Source organism: Caenorhabditis briggsae, assembly GCF_000004555.2.
Source record: "Caenorhabditis briggsae complete genome, chrI, whole genome shotgun sequence".
NCBI classification, from domain to species: Eukaryota; Metazoa; Nematoda; class Chromadorea; order Rhabditida; family Rhabditidae; genus Caenorhabditis; species Caenorhabditis briggsae.
Genome location: NC_013489.2, coordinates 7,416,803 through 7,437,718, shown reverse-complemented (window position 1 = coordinate 7,437,718; position 20,916 = coordinate 7,416,803). Strand labels below are relative to the sequence as shown.

General features: G+C 39.1%; 4 protein-coding genes across 4 annotated transcripts; 3 read left to right on the top strand and 1 right to left on the bottom strand.

Moving 5' to 3' along the window:
- Positions 1-2,448: 2,448 nt before the first annotated feature.
- Positions 2,449-3,895, top strand: Cbr-inx-12 (the record flags this gene model as incomplete). The annotated part of the gene is made up of 5 exons (XM_002646245.1): positions 2,449-2,576; positions 2,652-2,944; positions 2,993-3,177; positions 3,225-3,596; positions 3,647-3,895. The coding sequence occupies 5 exons, from the start codon at positions 2,449-2,451 to the stop codon at positions 3,893-3,895; spliced, it is 1,227 nt and encodes a 408-aa protein (XP_002646291.1).
- A 1,776-nt stretch (positions 3,896-5,671) lies between these two features.
- On the top strand, positions 5,672-10,003 carry Cbr-inx-13 (the record flags this gene model as incomplete). The annotated part of the gene is made up of 7 exons (XM_002646244.1): positions 5,672-5,846; positions 5,892-6,233; positions 7,514-7,616; positions 7,667-7,759; positions 8,837-8,930; positions 9,352-9,508; positions 9,810-10,003. 7 exons carry the CDS (start codon positions 5,672-5,674, stop codon positions 10,001-10,003), a joined length of 1,158 nt encoding a protein of 385 aa, XP_002646290.1.
- Positions 10,004-10,391: 388 nt separating this feature from the next.
- Positions 10,392-14,134, bottom strand: CBG11994 (the record flags this gene model as incomplete). The annotated part of the gene is made up of 6 exons (XM_002646243.1): positions 10,392-10,575; positions 10,623-10,699; positions 12,915-13,064; positions 13,679-13,747; positions 13,793-13,980; positions 14,032-14,134. 6 exons carry the CDS (start codon positions 14,132-14,134, stop codon positions 10,392-10,394), a joined length of 771 nt encoding a protein of 256 aa, XP_002646289.1.
- A 1,140-nt stretch (positions 14,135-15,274) lies between these two features.
- Positions 15,275-20,648, top strand: Cbr-larp-5 (the record flags this gene model as incomplete). The annotated part of the gene is made up of 9 exons (XM_002646242.1): positions 15,275-15,352; positions 16,568-16,752; positions 17,700-17,876; positions 18,228-18,364; positions 18,415-18,515; positions 18,560-18,718; positions 18,765-20,135; positions 20,187-20,320; positions 20,543-20,648. The coding sequence occupies 9 exons, from the start codon at positions 15,275-15,277 to the stop codon at positions 20,646-20,648; spliced, it is 2,448 nt and encodes an 815-aa protein (XP_002646288.1).
- Between the last annotated feature and the right edge of the window lie 268 nt (positions 20,649-20,916).

The following is a 20,916-nucleotide window of genomic DNA, read 5'->3' as shown; positions in this document are numbered from 1 at the left end:
TTGGATAATTTTCACAAGCCTTTCTCTCCTGTAAGAAGCTCTTAGCCTTACGCTTCTTCTTCTTTTCGGTTCTTTTCTTTGTGATCTTTCGATTGATCGATTGCGAAAAGTATTAGAAGACCCTAAGGGTCGCCATGTTTTGGGGTTCATGGTTAGGTAGAATCATTTCCACTGAACGTCCCCCTTTTGCAAAAGATTCAAACTAAGATTAAAAGAAATGAACAAATATCAATAAAAAGCGTATGCAAGGCTTCTTACAAGGGAAAATGAACTTTGGAAGTTATCCAACAATGGTCCTCGGAGACCAGGGCGAGGGGACCCTTTCATGTACTGAGCCTCTAAGTGGCGAAAGGAATCAACAGGCGAGAGCTTGGCTAATCAGTACACTTTCGAAACTTTATTTTTCGTAATTTTTATTTTTCATGAAAAAAAGTTGTTTAGTTGATTTTGACCATTTTCAGGAGTCTGAAGCTCGGCTGAAGATTTTGGAAAATGTAACATAGGTCGAGATTGAAGACTTTGCATTCACAGATTTTTTTTGAAAATTCCTAGTTTTCAGCTACTTGCCGATTTCTGAAAGGCCCAATTTTTGACCAGTTTTTTATGAAAACGTGAAAAAACCGGTGTCTCTCAGAAATCGGCAAATAGCTCAAGAACTAGAAAATTTCTGTAAATTCAATGGATGCGATGTTTTAAATCTCTGTCTGTGTCACACCCTTCAAAATTCAATGTTCTCTTTATTTTCGAATATTTCCATTTTTCCCTCCATAAATATTTCCAATTCACACCTTTGTGTCGGTAACTTCAAAACGGGTCACAAATTCGAATCAATGTCGCCCATTCTCAGGATATATAATCGTCAGATATTCTTTTTGTCCTTTTTCTTCAAAAAGACACCGTCTTCGTTCCTCCAAAATAAAATCATCGCATTTTCCTCTTCTTCTTCTTTTTCTGTTATATTTACAACTATGATGGTATGAGTCAAAAAACAATATTGTGTTGATCGTCTCAAACAAAAAGAAGAAGGCGGGCGGCTTGCTGGAAAAAAAAAGGAAAAAAAGGAACAGTGACAAGCAAAAACATCTCATTTTACGATCATTGACGATTATGGCAACTGAACGAGTCATGCGTTTAACATGTTTGCACAAAAAACCACTAGTAAATTCGAAAAATGTACGATATACAATCTTTTTAATCTAAAATTTTGAAATCTCTCGTTATTTGATTCGTTATGCCCAAAAATGTTTAGGAATCTTTTAAAATTCTTAAAACTTCCATCAAAATAATTTACTCCGGACGACGTCTTCTAAATAGAAGAATATCAATTAGGTCATCCTGCTCCCGACAAGGAAAAACCATCTGGTAGTAGTACGTACCAGTGCACCCAAGATTCAACAGCTGCTCTTCCTTCTTCATTCTCTCTTGCGTCATTTGGATTTCAAGAAATTCAAAGAAAAGGATGTTTTTATTTAATAAGGAGCAAGTATTGATCTACCGTAAAGCCTGTAATAGCAGGGTTCCTAAACGTTGAACCAGTTTATCTCGATTTCTGTCAACGATATAAAAAAAAAAGAGTTGTCAACTGATAAACTGTTTATCATAATATCAGAAGTGTTTTGTGAAGTGACACATTTTAAATATCTTGCACAAGAATTGAGATAATTGAGCTCAAACTGGACAGTGTGGGGCCCTTTTATGACAGGTTTCACGGTTTCTGAAATGGAATCGCTAACTAGTTGCCTGGTAACTTCAAAACAACCGTAATCCTCAAGATATCCTTCTTCAATTGATTTTGAGTATGACTCATCCACAATTTTCTTTCTAGAAAAGTCCACATCTGCAAAAAAACATATTTATATTTTTTATGCTTTCGATTATTTGCAAAACGAACACTTTTTCGCTTCCTCTCTCCCTCTCTTCATCAGCTATAAAACACATCTTTTTTATCATCAAACCCCTCAAAAGTACAATTCTTTTTTCGGGGGGGGGGGCCGTTTTTGCATTTCCGAAAACAGTATTCTCGATTGCACCTCATTAATATTCGCTCCCTCTAAACTGTAATCGTCCTCCTCTCCGTATCGGCATCTTCTTTTTCGTTTTTCCTGTCGCCGTTGTCATCTCCGTTTTTGTACGCCATTCTGCGTCTCCTCTCTTGGGTGGTGGAGACTCAGACAATACCATCAGAATAAAGAGAAACCGAGGCTCCACCCCCCGATCTCTTCTTCTCTCTTCTTCATGTTCTGTCATGTCGTTGGCGCGAGATGGAGACGCAGAGACCGACCTCGACTACCTCTGGCTGCGTGTACTGTCCTTCTCCTCCCGTTTCCTTTTCCCTACTATTCTTCCTCCATTCAGTTCTCTTCCACTCCCTCATTTCAACCTCATTTCAGTTTTGACATCATCTGAAGTCACTGTCCAGTTGGGTCAGATTCTGGGACCTTCTGAATCATGAACGTCATCCAGAATCTGCTGTCTGCAGTCTCTCCGCAGCCTGATGGAGATTTTGTTGATAAGCTCAACTACTGTGCAACCACTATCGGATTGGTTCTTGCTTCTGCTTTCATCACTGGATGGAGGTATGTTTTTATTCTTTAAAAACTATCAAAATGATTTAGAAAATCTTTCTGAAACTTCTGAAAATCTAATTTCAGTTTCGTAGGAAGCCCAATCGACTGCTGGTTCCCAGCATACTATAAAGGATGGTGGGCAGAATATGCATTAGACTACTGTTACGTACAGAACACGTTTTTTGTCCCGTTCTCCGAGGACAAATCAGAGCGTAGCTATAACTGGGAGCAGTTGGTGGCTGATAAGCAGAACACAACATCCCTGAAACAGACCAATCAAATCGGGTACTATCAGTGGGTGCCATTCATTTTGGCTCTTCAAGCCATGCTTTTCTACTTTCCAGTTGTCATCTGGAGACTTTTCTATGGAATGGCTGGTGAGCTTGATTCAAATCGGAATGTGTCAATTGTTAAAATATTTTCAGGACAAAACGTCACTTCACTCTGTAATACTTGCACAGCCACCGAAGGAAACGAAGAATCCAGAAAGGGAACAATCTCCACAATTGCTGGATATATCAGCCAAAAGAGAAATAGAAATTTGGTTGTGAAACAACTCTCAGGATTCCAAAATCGTGCCAATGGATCTGCAGTTCTCACTTCTTACTTGGTAAGTGTTCCTCTTTGAGTCATATTTCATTTATAAAATAATTTCAGTTCATGAAAGGAATGTTCCTTATTAATGTTCTTCTCCAATTCTTCCTCTTGAAACGTATGCTCGGAGTGGATTCCTACTTCTGGGGAGCCGAAGTGACCGCCGATTTGTGGGCTGGAAATGAATGGCCAGAAACTGGAAACTTCCCAAGAGTCACTATGTGTGAATATGAAGTCAGAAATTTGGATAACATTCACAAGCATTCGGTTCAATGCGTTCTTATGATCAATATGTTCAATGAGAAGATTTTTGTCGCTTTGTGGTGGTGGTTGTGCTTCTTGATGGTTGTAACTATCGTCAATACGATCTACTGGTTTATCAAAGCTTCTGGAACATCCGTATCCAAGAAATTCATCCAGCCATATGTGGAAGATGTGAGTATATTGTAGTGATGATGTTCTAAAACTTCTTTAAATAATTTCAGATTGACCCGAAAGTGAAGAACAATCGCGGTAAACTTCAACAATTTGTTTCCGAATTCCTCTCGCCAGATACCGTATTCCTTCTCCGAATAATCGAACTAAACAACGGAAAAACTCCAGTGATGGAATTGATTCGTGATATGTGGAGAAGATTCAACACCCAAGTGCCTCCTCCATATTCTGCTCCACCTCTTCTAGTGAAAGACGCAGCACCGCTTCTCAAAAACTTCCAGGACGAGTCAGACATGTAATGTTTTCGAAGTGTAATTCTCTCGTTCTTATTTTTTTTGTTTAGACCTTATTTTTTGCCTTAATAACTCTTCTCTCAACATTGTTTGATTTTACATAATAAAATGTTTTAATGGTTTTGTTAAAGTCAAAACATTCCATTTTGACTTTCTGTTTTTTTTTTCGATTATTGGGTTGACTCTTCCCCAACTTTATCTATATTTTTCTATTTTTGATTTGTTTGTTCTTTCCATTTTCTTTTCATTTTTTTTCTCATTCATCTGATTTTTCCAATCATTCCAATTTCTAATTTAACTACACTCTTGACCTTTCTCCCCCGTATTTCTTGTGCTGATTGTGATTCAAAAGCGATTAGAGTAGGCGTAATGTGTAGAATAGAAACTACTCGTTTTGCCTCAACAAACTTTTGTCAACCGATCATCGTTATTCTAGTAGTAGTAGTCAGCAAAACTATAGGGGCGGAGCTTGCCACTGCGCCCTGACCGAGAGAGTGATTGGCGACGAGGAGACGCAGACACTTCTGATGGCGTTTGTGACTTTTTCGGAGGTTTTGTATGAGAGAGAGGGACGATTCGCTACTATTACTTGAACTGTTATTATAAAATTTCTACGTCTCTTCGTCTCTATTATTTTCTTGCGGAGCCTCATCATATCATTTGGTTACTGTATCTGAAGCATGTACTCTTTTATTGATACAAGATAATAATGGGCCGGCATCTTCTTTTAGAACCATGAGAAATAGCATCCCCTTTTGTAGGTCAATCAAATGCCATAACCATTGTCCTCAATGGGAATAGCAAACAATCATTTTCCCATTTCCTTAAGCATTTGAATAGTTCATGAGCTCTTCTCGTTTTTGCAACACCAGCCTGTCTGCCGCGGGAGTTTGTTAAAATTGAAAACTGCATAATTTTTCCTATCTGATTATGGAAATTGTAGCCACGAACTATCGGTTTAGAAATTCAGGAACTCCAACTTTTTTAAATACCGTTTTTTCTTTGAGCTGCATTATCTCAGTTCCTTATAAGATATCAACAATTTGTCTTTGGATAAAATATTAATCCAAATATAAGCTACATGTTATTAGTGGATCACGTTTTTGGTATCTTCTACAGAAAATTAGATATCAAAAAGTGGTTAACTAGTAAATGTTTATCAGGATATCAAAAACATTTTACTAGTTAGCCACTTTTTGATATCTTTCACAGAAAATGAGATATATAGGCTCAAAGTGGACGATCCGGGTGTCGTTCTATTAGAGGTTTTACGGTAGATATATGCGCTCAAAATTGACGGTTTGAGTGGGCTTCGAGTGAAAATACAGAATTCTTAAAACGAGTTTATAATAGTTCTAGAATTAACAAGAATCCATGAAGCTTAGCTAAGTATGTCCTTTAAAAAAACAAACATAAAAACCACCCTCTTTGACACAAACAATCTAATCAATTCAAATTCCCACCTTCTCTCAAAAATGCAAATATTTAAAACCAAGAGTTCAGAGTACTGTATTTCAACATTAAAACCGTTTCATCGATGTTCGTCGTGCAAACTGATATGCTAATTTTTTTTGTCTCCACCGTAATCTTCTTTCTTTTCTCCTTCTCATCATTTTCCCATCCCTTTTTTCCTATTCTTTTTCACTTCTTCTATCAATAGGGCTTTGCACTTTTGTTCTTGCCCCTCTTCTCTCGAATCTCCAAAAAACAGTTGTTCTTATTTCAGTCTCCTTCCGAACGTTGAGACCAACACAGACCAGTAGTCTATTCTGAGGAGAGAAGATGTTCTTCTTGGATGCGTTCCTCAAAGGTCTACACAAACAGGGTGATGATGATGCAATCGATCGGCTCAACTACTACTGGACACCTATGCTTCTTGTCATTTTCGCTTTGACTCTTTCAGCCAAACAGTATGTCGGACAGCCTATTCAGTGTTGGATTCCAGCTCAGTTCACAGGTATAGTTCCTCTAGTATCTTAATATTCTAGAAAAACTGTTTCAGGTGCTTGGGAGCAATACAGTGAGAATTACTGCTTCGTCCAGAACACCTATTTCATCAGCCCTGACAAGTACATCCCAGACTCTGAAGTCGATCGTGAAGCGGCTGAAATCGGATACTACCAATGGGTTCCATTTATTCTTGGACTTCAAGCCATCCTCTTCTATTTGCCATCTCTTTTCTGGAGACTCATGAACTTTAACTCGGGAGTTGCTCTCAAGAAGATGCTTTATGGAGCAAAGAAAGCCGATCGTGTCGATGAGAAAGCTCGCCACGAAGCCGCTAAAGCTACTGGAGCTCATCTTTATGAATCTCTCACTCTGCAATCGCGTTTCGCTAAATATAGTGAGTTATTTTGTATGATGTTGTGAAGGGGAATTTTTCGGGTTCGAACAGAAGGGTTGATCAGTTTTCGGATGCTCATTCTATTTGACAACGCATTGAATGCAACTTTTAAAAAACCAATTAAATATTCCCAGTGGACACCGTTTTTTTACCTAAATATTTTGTAATCTCAAGTCAGATTTTCATGAAATCTTCACAGTAGGTTACGAATAACATATCGAAATAATTTTCAAGTTTTTGTGGTTCTCCAACAAGTTTCAATCGAGATATTTCAGTTCAAAGTTTTAGCACTACTTTCCTTTAATTTGCAAGACATTGATTGTTTTACAGAAATATTTCCAGACAAGATGTTTACTATTTTTCTGGAGTAAGCTTTCCATTTCTCCCGAATTTCTAATGGGACGGTCGTAGGGCGGGTCGCGGGCGGCCCGTTACTCTGTCGCATGGCCTGTGTTTTCAGACGGCCTGCCCGAGATGGAAAGCTTAATTTGGAAAACATTTTTTAAGTTTGAGAAATTTTTCCAGCCTACTGGTTGCGAATTTCTTGAAAACTTCGTTTTGTAGGAACTAATGAATGAATTCTGAATTCCAGAGAAAAAAACCTAGATAAGATATTCTTTACCTGTCCTAAAACTTTTCCCAAAATCATGGACTGCAAAGAATTGAAATTTTTTGTTAGAATGTACTGCATACAACTGGTCTTTGAATTCAGTTCTCTTGATCAAACAAGAACTTCCATTTTCGGGAAGAAGTGTCTGGAAGTTACTGTGCAAACTTTAGAAATACTATGACATAACTCAATAGAAACTTTAAAGATGAAAGTTCAAAAAGTCAAGAACAAGGGGACCTTGTATTCGGTCATTAATCTTGTCGGGATATCTAAAAAAGCAAGGGAACCTTCTTCTTTTTTTCTCAGAACCGGCGATTCGCCTCATTAAGGATTCCACAGTTCAATTCATCATGTCAAAGTACGCCTTTTTGTATTTTCCCAAAAAATTCCTGTATTCTGATTTCCCTCCTTCATTCGTCACTCGAGTCGTAATTGACCTTGCCGCGAATTGAAATAAGGAGATAATGGGGTTAAAAACGAAAATAGGATTGGGTGGGGAGGAAAGCGTGGCATTAATGATTTTCGATTCTTATGGGAACCTGGAATCAAAGTAAAACAAAAACTTGAATGATTGGATTGAGCAAGGGGCCATAAAATAGAATCTAGAACTCATTTGGGAACTGAAAAATCTGAAATTGTTAGTTTATAAAGCTAGGAAAATATTTTTCAGGCTCTTCATTCACCTATGGAGGAAGCTACCTATCTTACTTGTACCTCTTCGTCAAATTTCTCTACTTTGTGCAAATCATTTTCCAGTTCATCATTCTGAACAAGTAAGTAACATCTTCTTCCTCCCTAAAATCTATTCTTTTTATATTTTCAGCTTCCTCGGAACCTCTTACACATTCTGGGGTCTTGGCATCCTATCCGATATTCTCAACGGACGCGAATGGGAGGAAAGCGGTCATTTCCCGAGGTAATGAGAAGTGTCATTTTGTATTCTTTATCGGAGTCATTCCCGATTGGTATCTCCCCTGTTTCTTTAGAGACAGGCGCCCTGGAGGTCAACTGCATACAAGCGTAATGAGAGGGAACCTTCGAGAGTGTTTTCTATGTTTTTTAGTTGTGAGGGACTGTGAGAGAAGAGGAATTCAGATGACATTACTAAATAGCCAACATTCAATTACAACAGAAACACCACTAATTGATGGCGAAAAGAGACTCATTTGGTGCCATGGGCAAACAAAAAAAAATGTCTTCGTCGCCTTTTGACATTTACTGATGAACTATGTTTGAAGAAGGTGTAAGGAGGCTCCCGTTCACTTGGCGCCATGCCAATTTGAAAAAGGGAATAGCATCGGAAAAGGGGTGCATCATGGTACAAAAAATCGGAGTTGTGGAAAAAAACGTCGGTGGCCGTTTTCGAAGGTCCCGCAACGAACACCGTAGCCTAAAAATATATTTGTAATAAGTGCGGGAAATAAAAACATTTTAGGTTACGGTAGCTGTCGTTGCGGGATCTTTAGCCACGGCGACCGACGTTTCTCTTCCACAGTTCCAATTTTTTGCACAGGAAGAATAAGATGAACACTAGGTCAGAATTAATTAGAGAAGATGCGCCAAACTGATACATGTGACCATTATAATTAGTTTCACAATTCGGATGACAAGTTTTCGTACTGTAATTTTTGAACTTCTTTCATCAATCAATCATTCCAAATGGCCATTCCTCTATCTGTGGGAATTGAAATGGAAATAGCGAAAGAATGGCTCATAAATCATGCAAAAATGGTGGGACTTTTCTCACAATAAAATCCATTGTTTCGATTCAAAGAATTCATAGGAATCCCCTTCTTCTATTTTCCCTGTTTACACGTTTACGGCATAGTATTTGCAACGCAAATACACCCCGATTCCAGTAGAAGAAGGGAGAGAAAGAATGTGTTTACCAGCATTTTTGCTACATGTAAGGAAACGGTATTTATTGAGGAATCACAAATTCAATAGAATGCAAATTCTCGAAAAGATGGGATTCTTAAATTTCTGTTTTCAGAGTCACCATGTGCGATTTCGAAGTGCGCGTGCTCGGAAACAAGCATCGTCATACGGTACAATGTGTGCTAATGATCAACATGTTTAACGAAAAGGTAAGAAGGCAAGCGCGCTCGGCGGCTAACAGCGTTCCAATTTGGGACAGTTCGACAGTGCACAGTTCGAATTAGAACAGTTCGATTCTGTCCTTTTTCTGTTTTGATACTTGTTCGAGAAAGACACTGTTCTGATTTGAATCAGTTCGACTTTAGGTCTGTTCGATTTTGAAAACGTTCGAATTCGTCGTACCCCCCAATTATCTTGATTATTTTTATATCTTTCACAGGGGTCGAGATAATTAATCTTAAAGTTGACTGTTTGGGTAGGCTTTAATAGGGTATTTAATATTTGAGAATCTACAGTAATCCATAGAAATTCTATCTAACAAGCTGCATTACAACCCCATGAGGTTGCAACTGAAAAGTTATTGAATTAATTCTGTACCAAATGAAATCTAATCAGTATCCTTTGTTTTAGGTATACGTCTTCTTGTGGTTCTGGCTCGTGATCGTCGGAGTTGCAACATTCTTGAACTTGTTGAACTGGTGCCGCAAACTTTTGTTCTCATCTGCTCGCAAGGCTCACATCAAGGCTTACCTTCAAGTTGAGGACAACGTGAGCGATGACTCGAGATGTAAGTTATGTTCACACTCGAAAACTACTAATTGCGGTCACCCGCGGGTTCGGTTGGGTAGATGGTTCTGGTCATATAATTTGAGTTGACAAGGCCATCCCGATTGTATCCGTTGAATTGCATCATGAGCGGGAGAGGCGAAACAGAATGCAGGAAACGGGGGATGCGCACTTTTCGGAAAGGTGAAAAGGTGTAATAATAATGTGACATGGACGAGAATGAATGCATGGGAATTCAGTGGGAAACCTGGGGAACCACAGGGTCGGGGGACCTATTTTCTTTCATAACATTCGATTTTCAGCGGCCCAAGTTCTCGATAAATTTGTTGGATACAAGCTGAAATCCGACGGAGTTTTCATCACTCATCTTATCGACAACAACGGTGGATCTGTGTTCTCTCATGACGTCATCGTTGACATGTGGAGCAGATTTTTGAATGAAGAGGAGAGCCGGTCACAGAAGAAGCCGGGAGAGTTCGACGAGAACTTCTCATAATTTGATGCCTTGAATACTTTCCAAATGCACGTGTCTAGCTTCTTCTCAATTGTTTCACTTTTAAACCAAAATAAATCCGAATTAGACATCATTTTCCCCCAAATTTTTACTTTCTCTTAAGAATATACTGTTGTTTCTTTTCTAGCCGAGAATTTTTTTTCTTAATTCTTTCGAGTGTTCAACTTTTTTCCAAACTTCTTTTAATAACTATCGAACGGTAATAAAGGTGTTCTTTTCTAGCTATTGTGACATTGGCATTTTGCCAAAATAAACAATATTCAAACATTTTTATGTTGATGAGTTTAGAAATTAAATCAAAAGGCATCACAGAGTCAAATTTTAAATAAATATAACGAATGAATGAATACAGAAAATTGGGTCGTTTCGCTCAATTTTTCTTCTTGAACATCTGCTTTCTTTTTAACTTTCTCTTCTGCTCGGCGGTCACTTTTCCACGAACAAATTGCTTCTTCCTAAGATTGATCTTCTGGAAATTCTGGTCACTTTTTGATGAGCCCCCGAGTCTTCGTGCTGCTGGTTTGTAGGCACGCGCTTGTTTCACTTCTTCGTTCCTGAATTTCGATGTTTTGGAATTTTTTGAAAATCTGCTACCACTTACGTTTCATCATCAAATTCTTCAGCTGGCTCTTCCTCTTCTAACTTTTCTGGCGTTGGTAGAAGTAGCATTTCGATATCCTGAAAATTTGAGGACTACAACGTATCTACAATTTCTCGACTTAAAACTTCCTTACTTTTTTCATTTCAAAATTTCAAGAAAATTAGTCACTGACTTTGAATCCAAATCATATAGTTATAACTCTCACTACGAATCTACATTGCTATTTTTAGAATTGTAGCTAAACTAACTACTGATTCTGCTCAGTTCTTTTCTGTTCCAGCAGACACATCACACAGGTTTTTCAATTGGGAAAGGCAGTTAATCGCATCAAAACCAAACCTATTGCCATCGGGTGTGAACCGGAATTCGTCATAATCATCTCCGAGGGTGTCGGGAATCAAAAACTACAAGGGATGAGTGTTTTGTGTTTGAAACATATTTTTGACTGACAATGAAGATCCGACGGCATGGGAGAACCGAGAACTATGCGAACTAAATAGAAGCGAAAGGAGTCGACTCGTTTAATTAGTCATAAAACAATCCCCCGCATGCGGTTTCTGCTTTTAATGGTATCAGAGAGGCTATCAAATCGATGCAGTCGACAGTCTTGAAAGAATCTAATTCGATCCAATTCCTAGTCCATTATTTTGCATTGTTAGGAGGGGTCTATCAGCAATGGACAACATAAGAGTTAGATATACTCTTCTGGATTGATTATATTAGGTTGGCTAATAAGTTTCTTTCGATTTTGAATGTTAAACTTTGAAGTTTCATAACTGGTCAGTGGGATTGTTGTTCTTGACGGATGTTTTTCTGTTGGATAGAGTATCTCACGGACTTGCTATATCCATCTTGCCTCATTCGTCCTTCTTATCGTTCGCGAGCATGCCGCTTTCTTTCGTCACTTACCGTCTACACTTTCAAAACTACGTTTTATTTTAATTTCTTTCTGGTTTAGAAAATAATGATATTTGTAAGAAAATGATAGAAATAGATGGAAAAGGATCTCCTACTCTGTCTACCATCAAGAATTGGACCGATCGGTTCGAAGCCAAAAATTTAGAATCGGAAGACGAAGCTCGGTCGGAAAGTTGGATCTGGTCCTATGGAAGAATCGTGTTGAAGCCGATCCGGTTCAAACCACTTGTGAAATGTCAGAGGCTTTACCCGATAGTCAATGAAGTGCTGTGACCGGATTGAAGTCTCTTGACAACTTCAAGAACTGAGTCGATTCGTACCCCATGTTTTGAAGGACTACGGTATGGATCGCCGTGTAGACATGAGCATGTTTCTCCTATCATTTCTTGGCACGTTCAGTTGGCTGGCTGGTCTAATTACCGTAGATGATAAGTGGTTAAGTTACTCTATCAATAAGCGAAAGGGTCAGTTGATTGACAAAGAATAGCTCGCTCTGGACGTCTCGAAACCTAAATTTCATGAAAAGGGGTTTGCTATGTGTTTGATGGTCTGTCAAAGGAATGGAGACTGGGAACTTTTAAATGAAGATACCACTATAATTGCCGTTTTGTATCATTCCTAATTAGAGAAATTAAATCTAGAGGTCAAATCGAAACAAAGAGAAAAATCTAAAGTTTTCCTTCAGGACGACAGTGCAAGATCCCCCGTTACTAGAGAGAATTCATGTCGCTTGACTGAACTATTTTTTTGCACCCGCTCTTCAGACCTTGCACTTTCGGATAAATAATCTTTTGGGGCTCTTAAACGCCATCTAGATAGGAAAGACTTCAATTGAAAAGATGACACCAAAAGGGAGTTGATCCACTATTCCGATCGCAGCCATCCTCGTTCTAGGCTAATGGAATCAAGAAGAAATTGGAGCGTTACCAGACACTTGTCCATGCTCATGGATGTTACTTTTATTAATCTAGCTTCCTCTGCTTTGAGGAAAATTTGATCAAAAATTTCACCAAAATCGAAAGAAACTTATTAGCCAACCTAATAACTGACAGCTTAGATATAAAGTAATACCTGAAAACCGGCTCAAAACGGGCCGTTTTAAAGTTTTTTTAGGATCAATATTTTTGGACCAACTAGATTAGATATGGTAGGACTCGACGAGTACGAAAAAATCATGTTATTTGAAAAACTTAATGAAAAAAGTTACAGGCGAAACTTTGTTCATAGACAAGATAATGCTTTTGAAATAGTAAATTTTTGTAGTACTCTTCGAGTCCTATCACATCTAATTTAGATGATCAAACAATATTGATCCTGAAAGAAAGTTTATCAGGACTCGCTTTTGAATTATCTTCAATTAACAAAAAAACTAACCCTGTTCATGAGTTGTCTTTGATATGGCCGTTTTGTTGGAGACTTGATAGGTGTTAATGAACATTTCACTGCTGATTTCGATGCACTCCCAGAGAAGGTCTTCAGAGGGGAAAAATCTTCAAAATTGAATAGGGCGCCACTATTGATCTTCTGAAAATGTGGATAAGGCATGTATTTCATAGATTTATTTCAGAGGGACAATATTCTCCAACCCTTCATATAATTAATGTTTCACTTCAAAGGATCCTAACTTTTTAGTTGTGTGCTACTGAATAACGCTCAGGAAACCAGAAAAATATATATATATATAGATCAAAGAAAGCGTGAAACTTTTTTTGAAACTTCCGCTATCATCAGCCTAAGCCAAGTTATGGCTTCACGGAAGTTCCAAAAGTAAAAGCGAAAACTTAAATTAAATATTTACACCATACCTGAACAAATCAAGGCCCGACCCAGTGTGCACGGTGCGGGTTTCTCCCCATTTGAAAAACTCTTTTGACTACAAAAAATTTTTGAAAAGATACGAAACAAAAACCCCTGTATACCCGTGCCTGACCTCGAAAATTTTGGAGAAAGCCTGGCCCGTTGGAAGTATGCTTTACATTCTTACTTTAAACATTTGTCACTCGTCATATTTTAATTTTTCAGCCAACTTTTCTAAATCTAATAAACTTTAGGAACATTGGCTTTCTGTGTCTTTTTTAATTCAATCCATCAAGATTTTAGTATATCAAGGTAACTTTTCGAAATTAGAAAGTCCTTACCTTTCTTGGAGATAAATCATTCCTTTGGGGTGTTGTTTTCGTTGGCGAATTCTCGAATAGTATTAATTTCTGAAAACTTGGAATTGTACGAACATAAATATGTCAGTCTGGAACCTTTCTGGGCGACGCTCTGAGAATCGGAGATGTTTTTTCTTCTTCTATTCTCTGGAGTTTGACTCGTTTTTTGACAGGACTGAACTGTTCCTCCTCCATCATTTTCGACACAAAATTAGTCCTTTTCAGTCCTCGCTTAATTGGGTTTTCGTGGATTTTTTCGGTGGTGGTTGTGCCTTTCAATAGAGCTGTAAGCATTTAGTCTGAACTGTTCTTTAAAAGCATGAAACATTACGCACCTTGAATTTCGTTTGGGGCAACTGAGTAATCTCCGGGTGTTGGTGATCTGTTGTAAATCTCTCGAAAGGTCGTTTTCCAACACTCTAATTTTTCTGAAGTCATCTTGTTCTTTTCTGAAATTTTTAATTTTTTAAAACAGATTATCGACAAACAAGGACCCTAATTGAAAGGAAATTCGAATCTTCAAGAAAAGAAAACGTTTTTTGGGTGCGGTTATAATTCAAAACGCGCGCGCATTTCCGCAGAGTAAACGCGCTCGGCCGCTAAATACAAATGGCGGGTTTTTTGAATTCAGGTTTTTCTGACTATTGTGGGGTTATTATGTTTTCCGACTATTGTGGGGAATATATTCATGATTTTTTTTTAAATACAAAAAAAAATACGAAAAAATACATGAAATCCTTTTTTTTCGCATGCATGCATTAATTTTTTGTGTTTAAAAAATACAAGAAAATACATTTTTTATGTCATGAATAACCCCATTGATATTTTTGTGCGAATTATTTACTGTTCGTTTCGGTTTTTTCCGTAGTTTCTTTGAACATCATATATAAACACAATTTTGTAAATCTTCATTCTTTTAACAATTTAGTTTTTGTTTTTTTTCCAAATTTTTATGTGATAGACTGAACCATTGATTATCGTATTTTCCTAAAAAGCCATGATTTATCTGATTTATCTGAACTGAAATTCAAATTCCTTGTTATTTGTATCCTTCTGCGTCACTTCTTCCAGCTAATTCGAGAGGCCTTCAAAGAATCGAGAGAGTAGCTGAAAAGGGATATGCGTTTGTGTCTTTTTCTATTTCATTTCTTTTGCTCATGCGGGTCCCTAATGATGGCAGGAGAGCCTCGTCTCCGACGGCTGCCTTCAATATATTCCAGGCTTCTAGCTCTAGAAAAAACAATCGAGGCGCGTCTTCTTCTTCTTCCTTTTCCCAGTCCTCTGGCCATCGGCTGCCATTCGTCACCTCTTTTTTCTCATCGCTGTCTGCGTACCATCACATTCCCCACCCTTTCCATTACCCTGTCTCCGTCTCTCACCGTCTAACAACGTGTCTGCCCTCGCAAAACCGGCTGACACGACACGGTCAGAGACGAAGAGTGTGGTCTGGCCTCAGCGCCCATCGCCCCTTCCCTCCTTCTCCACCACCCACTTCTCCATTCGCTTCCATAAGTCGGATGACGTGATACTGACTTCTTCGCTTTCGTTCACCAATCGTCGTCAGTGTGCCTTTTGGTAATGGACACGTTCGAGTTTGACTCGGACGCATTCTACATTTGCACCGAAATAGCACCGCAAAACTTTGTGGTACAGAAGGTTTGTGTGGATTCTCGTTGAAGTTGTGAAGTGTGAGCACCCGTAGCCAGAAATTTATTAGAGTTCGAAAATGATGCACTAAAAGCCCGCATCTGGATCGGTTTTCATTGCAAAAAGTCACAGATACTTCTTCTTTTACTTTCACTTAGTCTTCGCACCTCAAAAAACCGGATTCATTCTTCTACTATACCTACTAGGGAAATGCTGTCGTTTCGCCTATACTCTGACATTTTAACTAATTCCTCTACATCTTCTCTTATAACATGCTGAAGATGAGCTTTTTCGTTTTTTAAAGTTCTTTCTCCGAATAAACTTCTTACTGTATCGATTCTTTTGGTTTTAAATGTGAAGCTTCTGTCATCTCAGTTAGTTCTCAAACAAAAAGTATTCATCATTTTGTATCTCAACCAAATGTTTTCCTCAATCCTCTCTCTCTCTCTCTCTCTCTCTCTCTCTCACTAATTAGAGGAAAAGTCATGATTATACTCTCGAGAGTCCGTTTGATGTCAATATAACTTTATTTCGACTACATATTCATCGCTAGAGACGCTAACAAGAACTCGTACTCTGACTAAAAAATGTTTACCAGCTCATCAGAATTCATCTGCCGCTGCACCTCATTGCATGCGTGTCTTACCCCTCGATGTTCTTTTTGTTCTCCTTTTTTCTGTTGGTAGCTCCGCTGACGGCGTCCAACAAAATTTCGAATATTTTTTCTCCCGTTTTGAATCCAGTTGGCTTCATCAGTATGTGAAAAAGAGAAACGAATAATTCACTCCGATCAAAACGGCTTTCTGACAGATTGCTTCAAAAAAGTCGTATTCCGCTAAAATATTCCTAAAAAAGTCCGAAGCACTTTCTTCTTTCTTCCGAGTGCGAAAACGTTTTTCTTTCCTTAAAAAAACGATTCGTTTCAGTCACTTTTCAGTCGTCATTTTTTGAGACTTTGAAATCACAAACTTATCATTTTACCAGTCATGCTAACAGAACAAAGAAGGCTATCTACTTTCTTAGAAGCTCGCTATTCAAACCTGTTGTTTTTTCCCTAGTGAATCCAATACAGTTTAGGAGAATCCTATTTTTGATCTGATCATAACACAGACCAAGGTCCTAATACAAGTAACATCACAGCTTTGCAAACAGTTCATTTTGGCATGCTAGATTTTCAGTTTTCCTCTGGGTTTCCTGCTGGGTCATCCATCAAATTTATTATAGGCGATCCAAATCGACAAATCACAAATCGAGCGCATGCTTGGCAAAATTGACGAAAAGGGAGCAGCAGATCCTCCCAATCCGTCTGATCACTCTGTGGGATCGTCGTCTGCGCATTCCCCTGGTCGTACATCCCCGTCAACATTAGGCAGCAGCGGAAGCTCCGACGCTCCACCGATTCCTTTCTGGTAAGAGGGCTGACTTGCGGGGGGTGTCATCTTTATACTTCCCTTCGATTATGCCTATTCCCCCTATATGGTGTTTTCTCACTTTGTCTTCGTTGTCCAGAAAAAAAAACCACGACAGTTCTGCTGCTGTTCCTCGCCATGCATGCGCATTCGTCTTTTTTCTCTCCGTACTATTCGATCCCAATACTCTCTCCTTTTGCCTATATCGACTGATGAATCACCGCGCTGGCTCGCACTTTGCGATCGAACGCATCTCCTTTTTGGCCCCCCGTCACACAGTTGTCCTGCTATTGGAAAGTGGTTTTTGCCGTCTTACACTCCCTTGTTCGATCATCTTGTTTTAACGTCGTTAAGTATTGCAACACTGGTACTGTATTCTCTGGAAGGAGTATAAAAACTTTGAATGGTATCAATTCAAGAATGATTTTTTAAAAACGCTCGTCTTCCGAAAACGCCGCGACACTCACTTCCTTCCTAAATATAGAAAGTCCATATTCAAGGAAACAAAGTCATTTGTCGGAGACCTCCTTGTGACATCTCTCAGCAGGGTGCCTTTATCCATGGCGGAACAATCTACGAATCACCTCTCTTCTCTTTTTTCCTTTCCTTCTGTTCATCTGAAACTAAATGAATGACACCATTCATCTGTTCTCCTTTCGCGTTTCTCTTCGTGTTTCTAATCCCAGAAAGAAACGAAGAGTATTAGCATCAGAAACAACATATCGTTTCCTCCCTTTCCATTCTTCTATCCTATCTCATCCGATTGCACTAATTAGTATTCAGCGCCTTGAACAAAAAAAGACCCGTGACGTGCATTACATGGAGTCTTCCGAATTCTCGCAGCTTCACCATGACTACAATTTTTTTCTTCTCCCTTTTTTTCACTTTTTTGTTGCTTCTGATTCGTTTTGTCGTCATCAGTTTCCTCAGAATTCAAATTTTTTCAGGTTCGATCGTGAGTGTAGGGATAGGCTCATGATGCTCGGCCCGCAGCCGCAGATGCCTCCCAACTTCTCGTTCCCTTCGTCTTCTAATCATTTTGGACCTCCAGTTCCTTCTCCACCACAAACTCATGAAGATCTCCGTCTGCAACTAAAGAACCAACTGGAATACTATTTTTCAAGGTCAGTTTCAGTTGACTTTCGTTTTTTCTTCTTTTGAAACTTACATAAGAGAACATCATTCGAAAACTTTTGATCGCTTTCCGATAAGCATATTTTCTTGATTTTTTTTCGGGAAGGATCATGTGACCACTTTCGTTTCTCTGAAATTCGGAGAGTACAATGAACATTTGGAGAGGGAGGAATGGTTTGGAAGGGAAGTGAATGGAAACTAAAGCAAAGCATTTTCGAGCTACTCCGGCTTTTATGAGTTCAATAAAAAACAGAAAAAAAACATTTAATTAGACAGACAAGAGACACTTCGAGACTCTTAAATCCAAATAATTAAAAATAGTTCAAAAACTTGAAATTCAGGGAAAATCTCATTTCTGACCGATATTTGAAGTGTCAGATGGACTCGGAACATTTCGTACCGATCGCTGTGGTGGCCGGTTTTCCCAAGATCCGTCGCCTGACTGATGATGTTGATCTCATTGTTGAAGCATTAAAAGGTGGGATTAGAGAAAAGTGCTTTAAAATCTCAAACCCTTTCCTTTTGCAGAATCGATGATTGTGGAGCTAGACGAAAATTGTGAAAAAGTTCGGCCGATCTCCAAAAGAACGACGTTGATAATAAGGGAAATTCCGGAAGATCGACGAGAGGTAGCTTAAGTAGTCAGTGAATACGAATTGTTGTTTTTTTATAGGTAGTGGTGGATTTGTTACGTAATGGTCCACAGTTTTCTGAGTTGAAGTATGGTCTCAATGACAGCTGGTATGTAACATTCGATAATGAGCTGGATACTCAAATTGCGTACGTCGACGTACAGCATAAAACTAACGAGATAACAGATAGGAGAGTTTGTGTAAGTTTATACACCTTAAAAAACAACTCAACTTGTTTCTTTTAAGGCTAGAATAAAAGCCGGTGGGCCTCCGACGACTGGTTCATCGGATACACAGAATGGCGAGAGAGCAAATGCACCGACGCCGGTGGTCAATGGAGACAGCGTGGCGCAGCCGAAACTACGAGAGCTGGGAGCGTCACTAAATGGAATTGGGTTAGTACCTGTCGCTTCTTACCGACATGGAGAACCGATTTTGAGTCAATTCAAATACCAAACAAAGACGTGTCAATTTGCTGGAAACAGTTTGGGTGTTACCACTTCGATGCCTCCACAACCACCTCCACCACCGCATTCTCAGACGCTGAATGATCAACAGCCACCACAGCATTTCTTCTATCAACCGATGGTACCAAGTACTCCGCGCAATTTCGATGAGTATTCGACTGCTTCGTCCAATTCCACCCATACCACAACATCAAATTATCAAAATCGAAGTTGTAGTAGTGGAGTCGGAAACGGCCCCCATCATAACAACACTTTTTATGAGTCGCGTAGCAGTTTTTCGAACTCTAATGAGTGGCGTGGTCGTGGGGGTAATGCTCCTCAGTTCCAAAATAATTATAACCATAAGGAGAGCAATGGACGTTCGAATAGTAGCCGAGGAAGTTGGAGAGGACGGAATGGAACATCAAATACAAATACGCTCAATCATCAAAACCATCGGCAGGATGTCCAACATAATAACTGGAGAAACGACCAAAATATCCCGCAAAGCAACTGGAGAAATGACCAAAATGTACCACAGAATAACTGGCGAAGCGAGCAGAATGGACATCATCAGAACAACCAAAATTGGAGAAATCAGCAGAATGGACATCACAACAATGGGAGAAATGACCAAAAAACTCTTCCATCTAATCAATGGTGGTTGTCTCCCAACACTGGAAATCAAAATCGCCGTCCATACAACAATAATCATAATAATCGTCAAAATCCACTTGTGGCTTCGTCGTCTTCTTCAAACGCCAGCTCTAAATACGATGCTGTGGAGACTACAACCATTTCTGAGCAGAATGCATCATCATTATCATCACAATCTGTGCCAAGAACAAACCAGCAATATACTCCACCGACGCCGTCTGAAATGCCACCACCTCCAGTATGGCCTGCACCCAGCTTCGACCGACGAAGAAAGAGTTCGGAAGCGTCCGTGACAACAATAACTACTGCAACCAACACATTGACTCCATCAACTCCAGTTATTTCTGTTGACGATTTTCCTGCGTTTTCTAAACCGGAGCCAGTCGTTGTTGAGAACACGAAGCCAAAAGAAACCAAAGAGAAGGAAACAAAGGAGAAAAAAGATGAACCAATAACAGAGAAACCTAAGAAAGTCGAACCAACAAAAATGACTGCAGTTGAGAAAGAAAAATTGGTATGTTTATCAAATCTCATAATTTGAGTATGACTGATCCATTTTTTCCAGCGTTCTCCTTCAACCTCTGCCGCTGTTGCTCCAATTCCTGTTTCCACGCCATCATTTGCTTTCGAAGAGAACGCTTTCCCATCTTTGCCGAAAAAGATCGAACCAGTCAAACCTCCACAAAAACCGACATTCAGGTAGACGATGACGGTTGTCACTCTATCAACAATCGTTATTATCGTTGTCACGTGATTTGTAATGATGTTGTTTCTTGAGGTATATCTATGGGCCTTCTGATGTCGGTTTTGATCTCATTTTAAGTTTTCTTCAGTTATTCCAAGCATGAATATCCCTTTTGTGGAAGCTAAAACCGGCATTGGAAATCTTTTTTGTTCAGTAATCGATTTCCGATTTTTCAGTTCCGTAGCTGCTGGTCGGCGAAATGCTCTCAAACAAATGGTTCCCGAGAAGAAAACTTCGTACGCGGAGAAACTGAAGCAGCGTCAAGCTCTTCTTCGTAAATAATCACAGGTTTTTTTTACTATAGTCTTATTTAAACTCTCCGCTCCCCTCTTTCCTTTCTAGTCGCTTTCCCGTTTTAGATGATATGTACCAATTTGAACACTGCCCTCATACAAACAGCAAAATTAACATCTCCTTTTTATCACTTCACCAACTCTAACGTGTGATTTCTCCATCCCTGTTCAATTTCATGTAGTTCTTCTTTTCCATATCGTCCCCCTCATATTCTGTCCTATTCTTTTCCGTGTAGATGCGAATTCCCCCTTTCTCG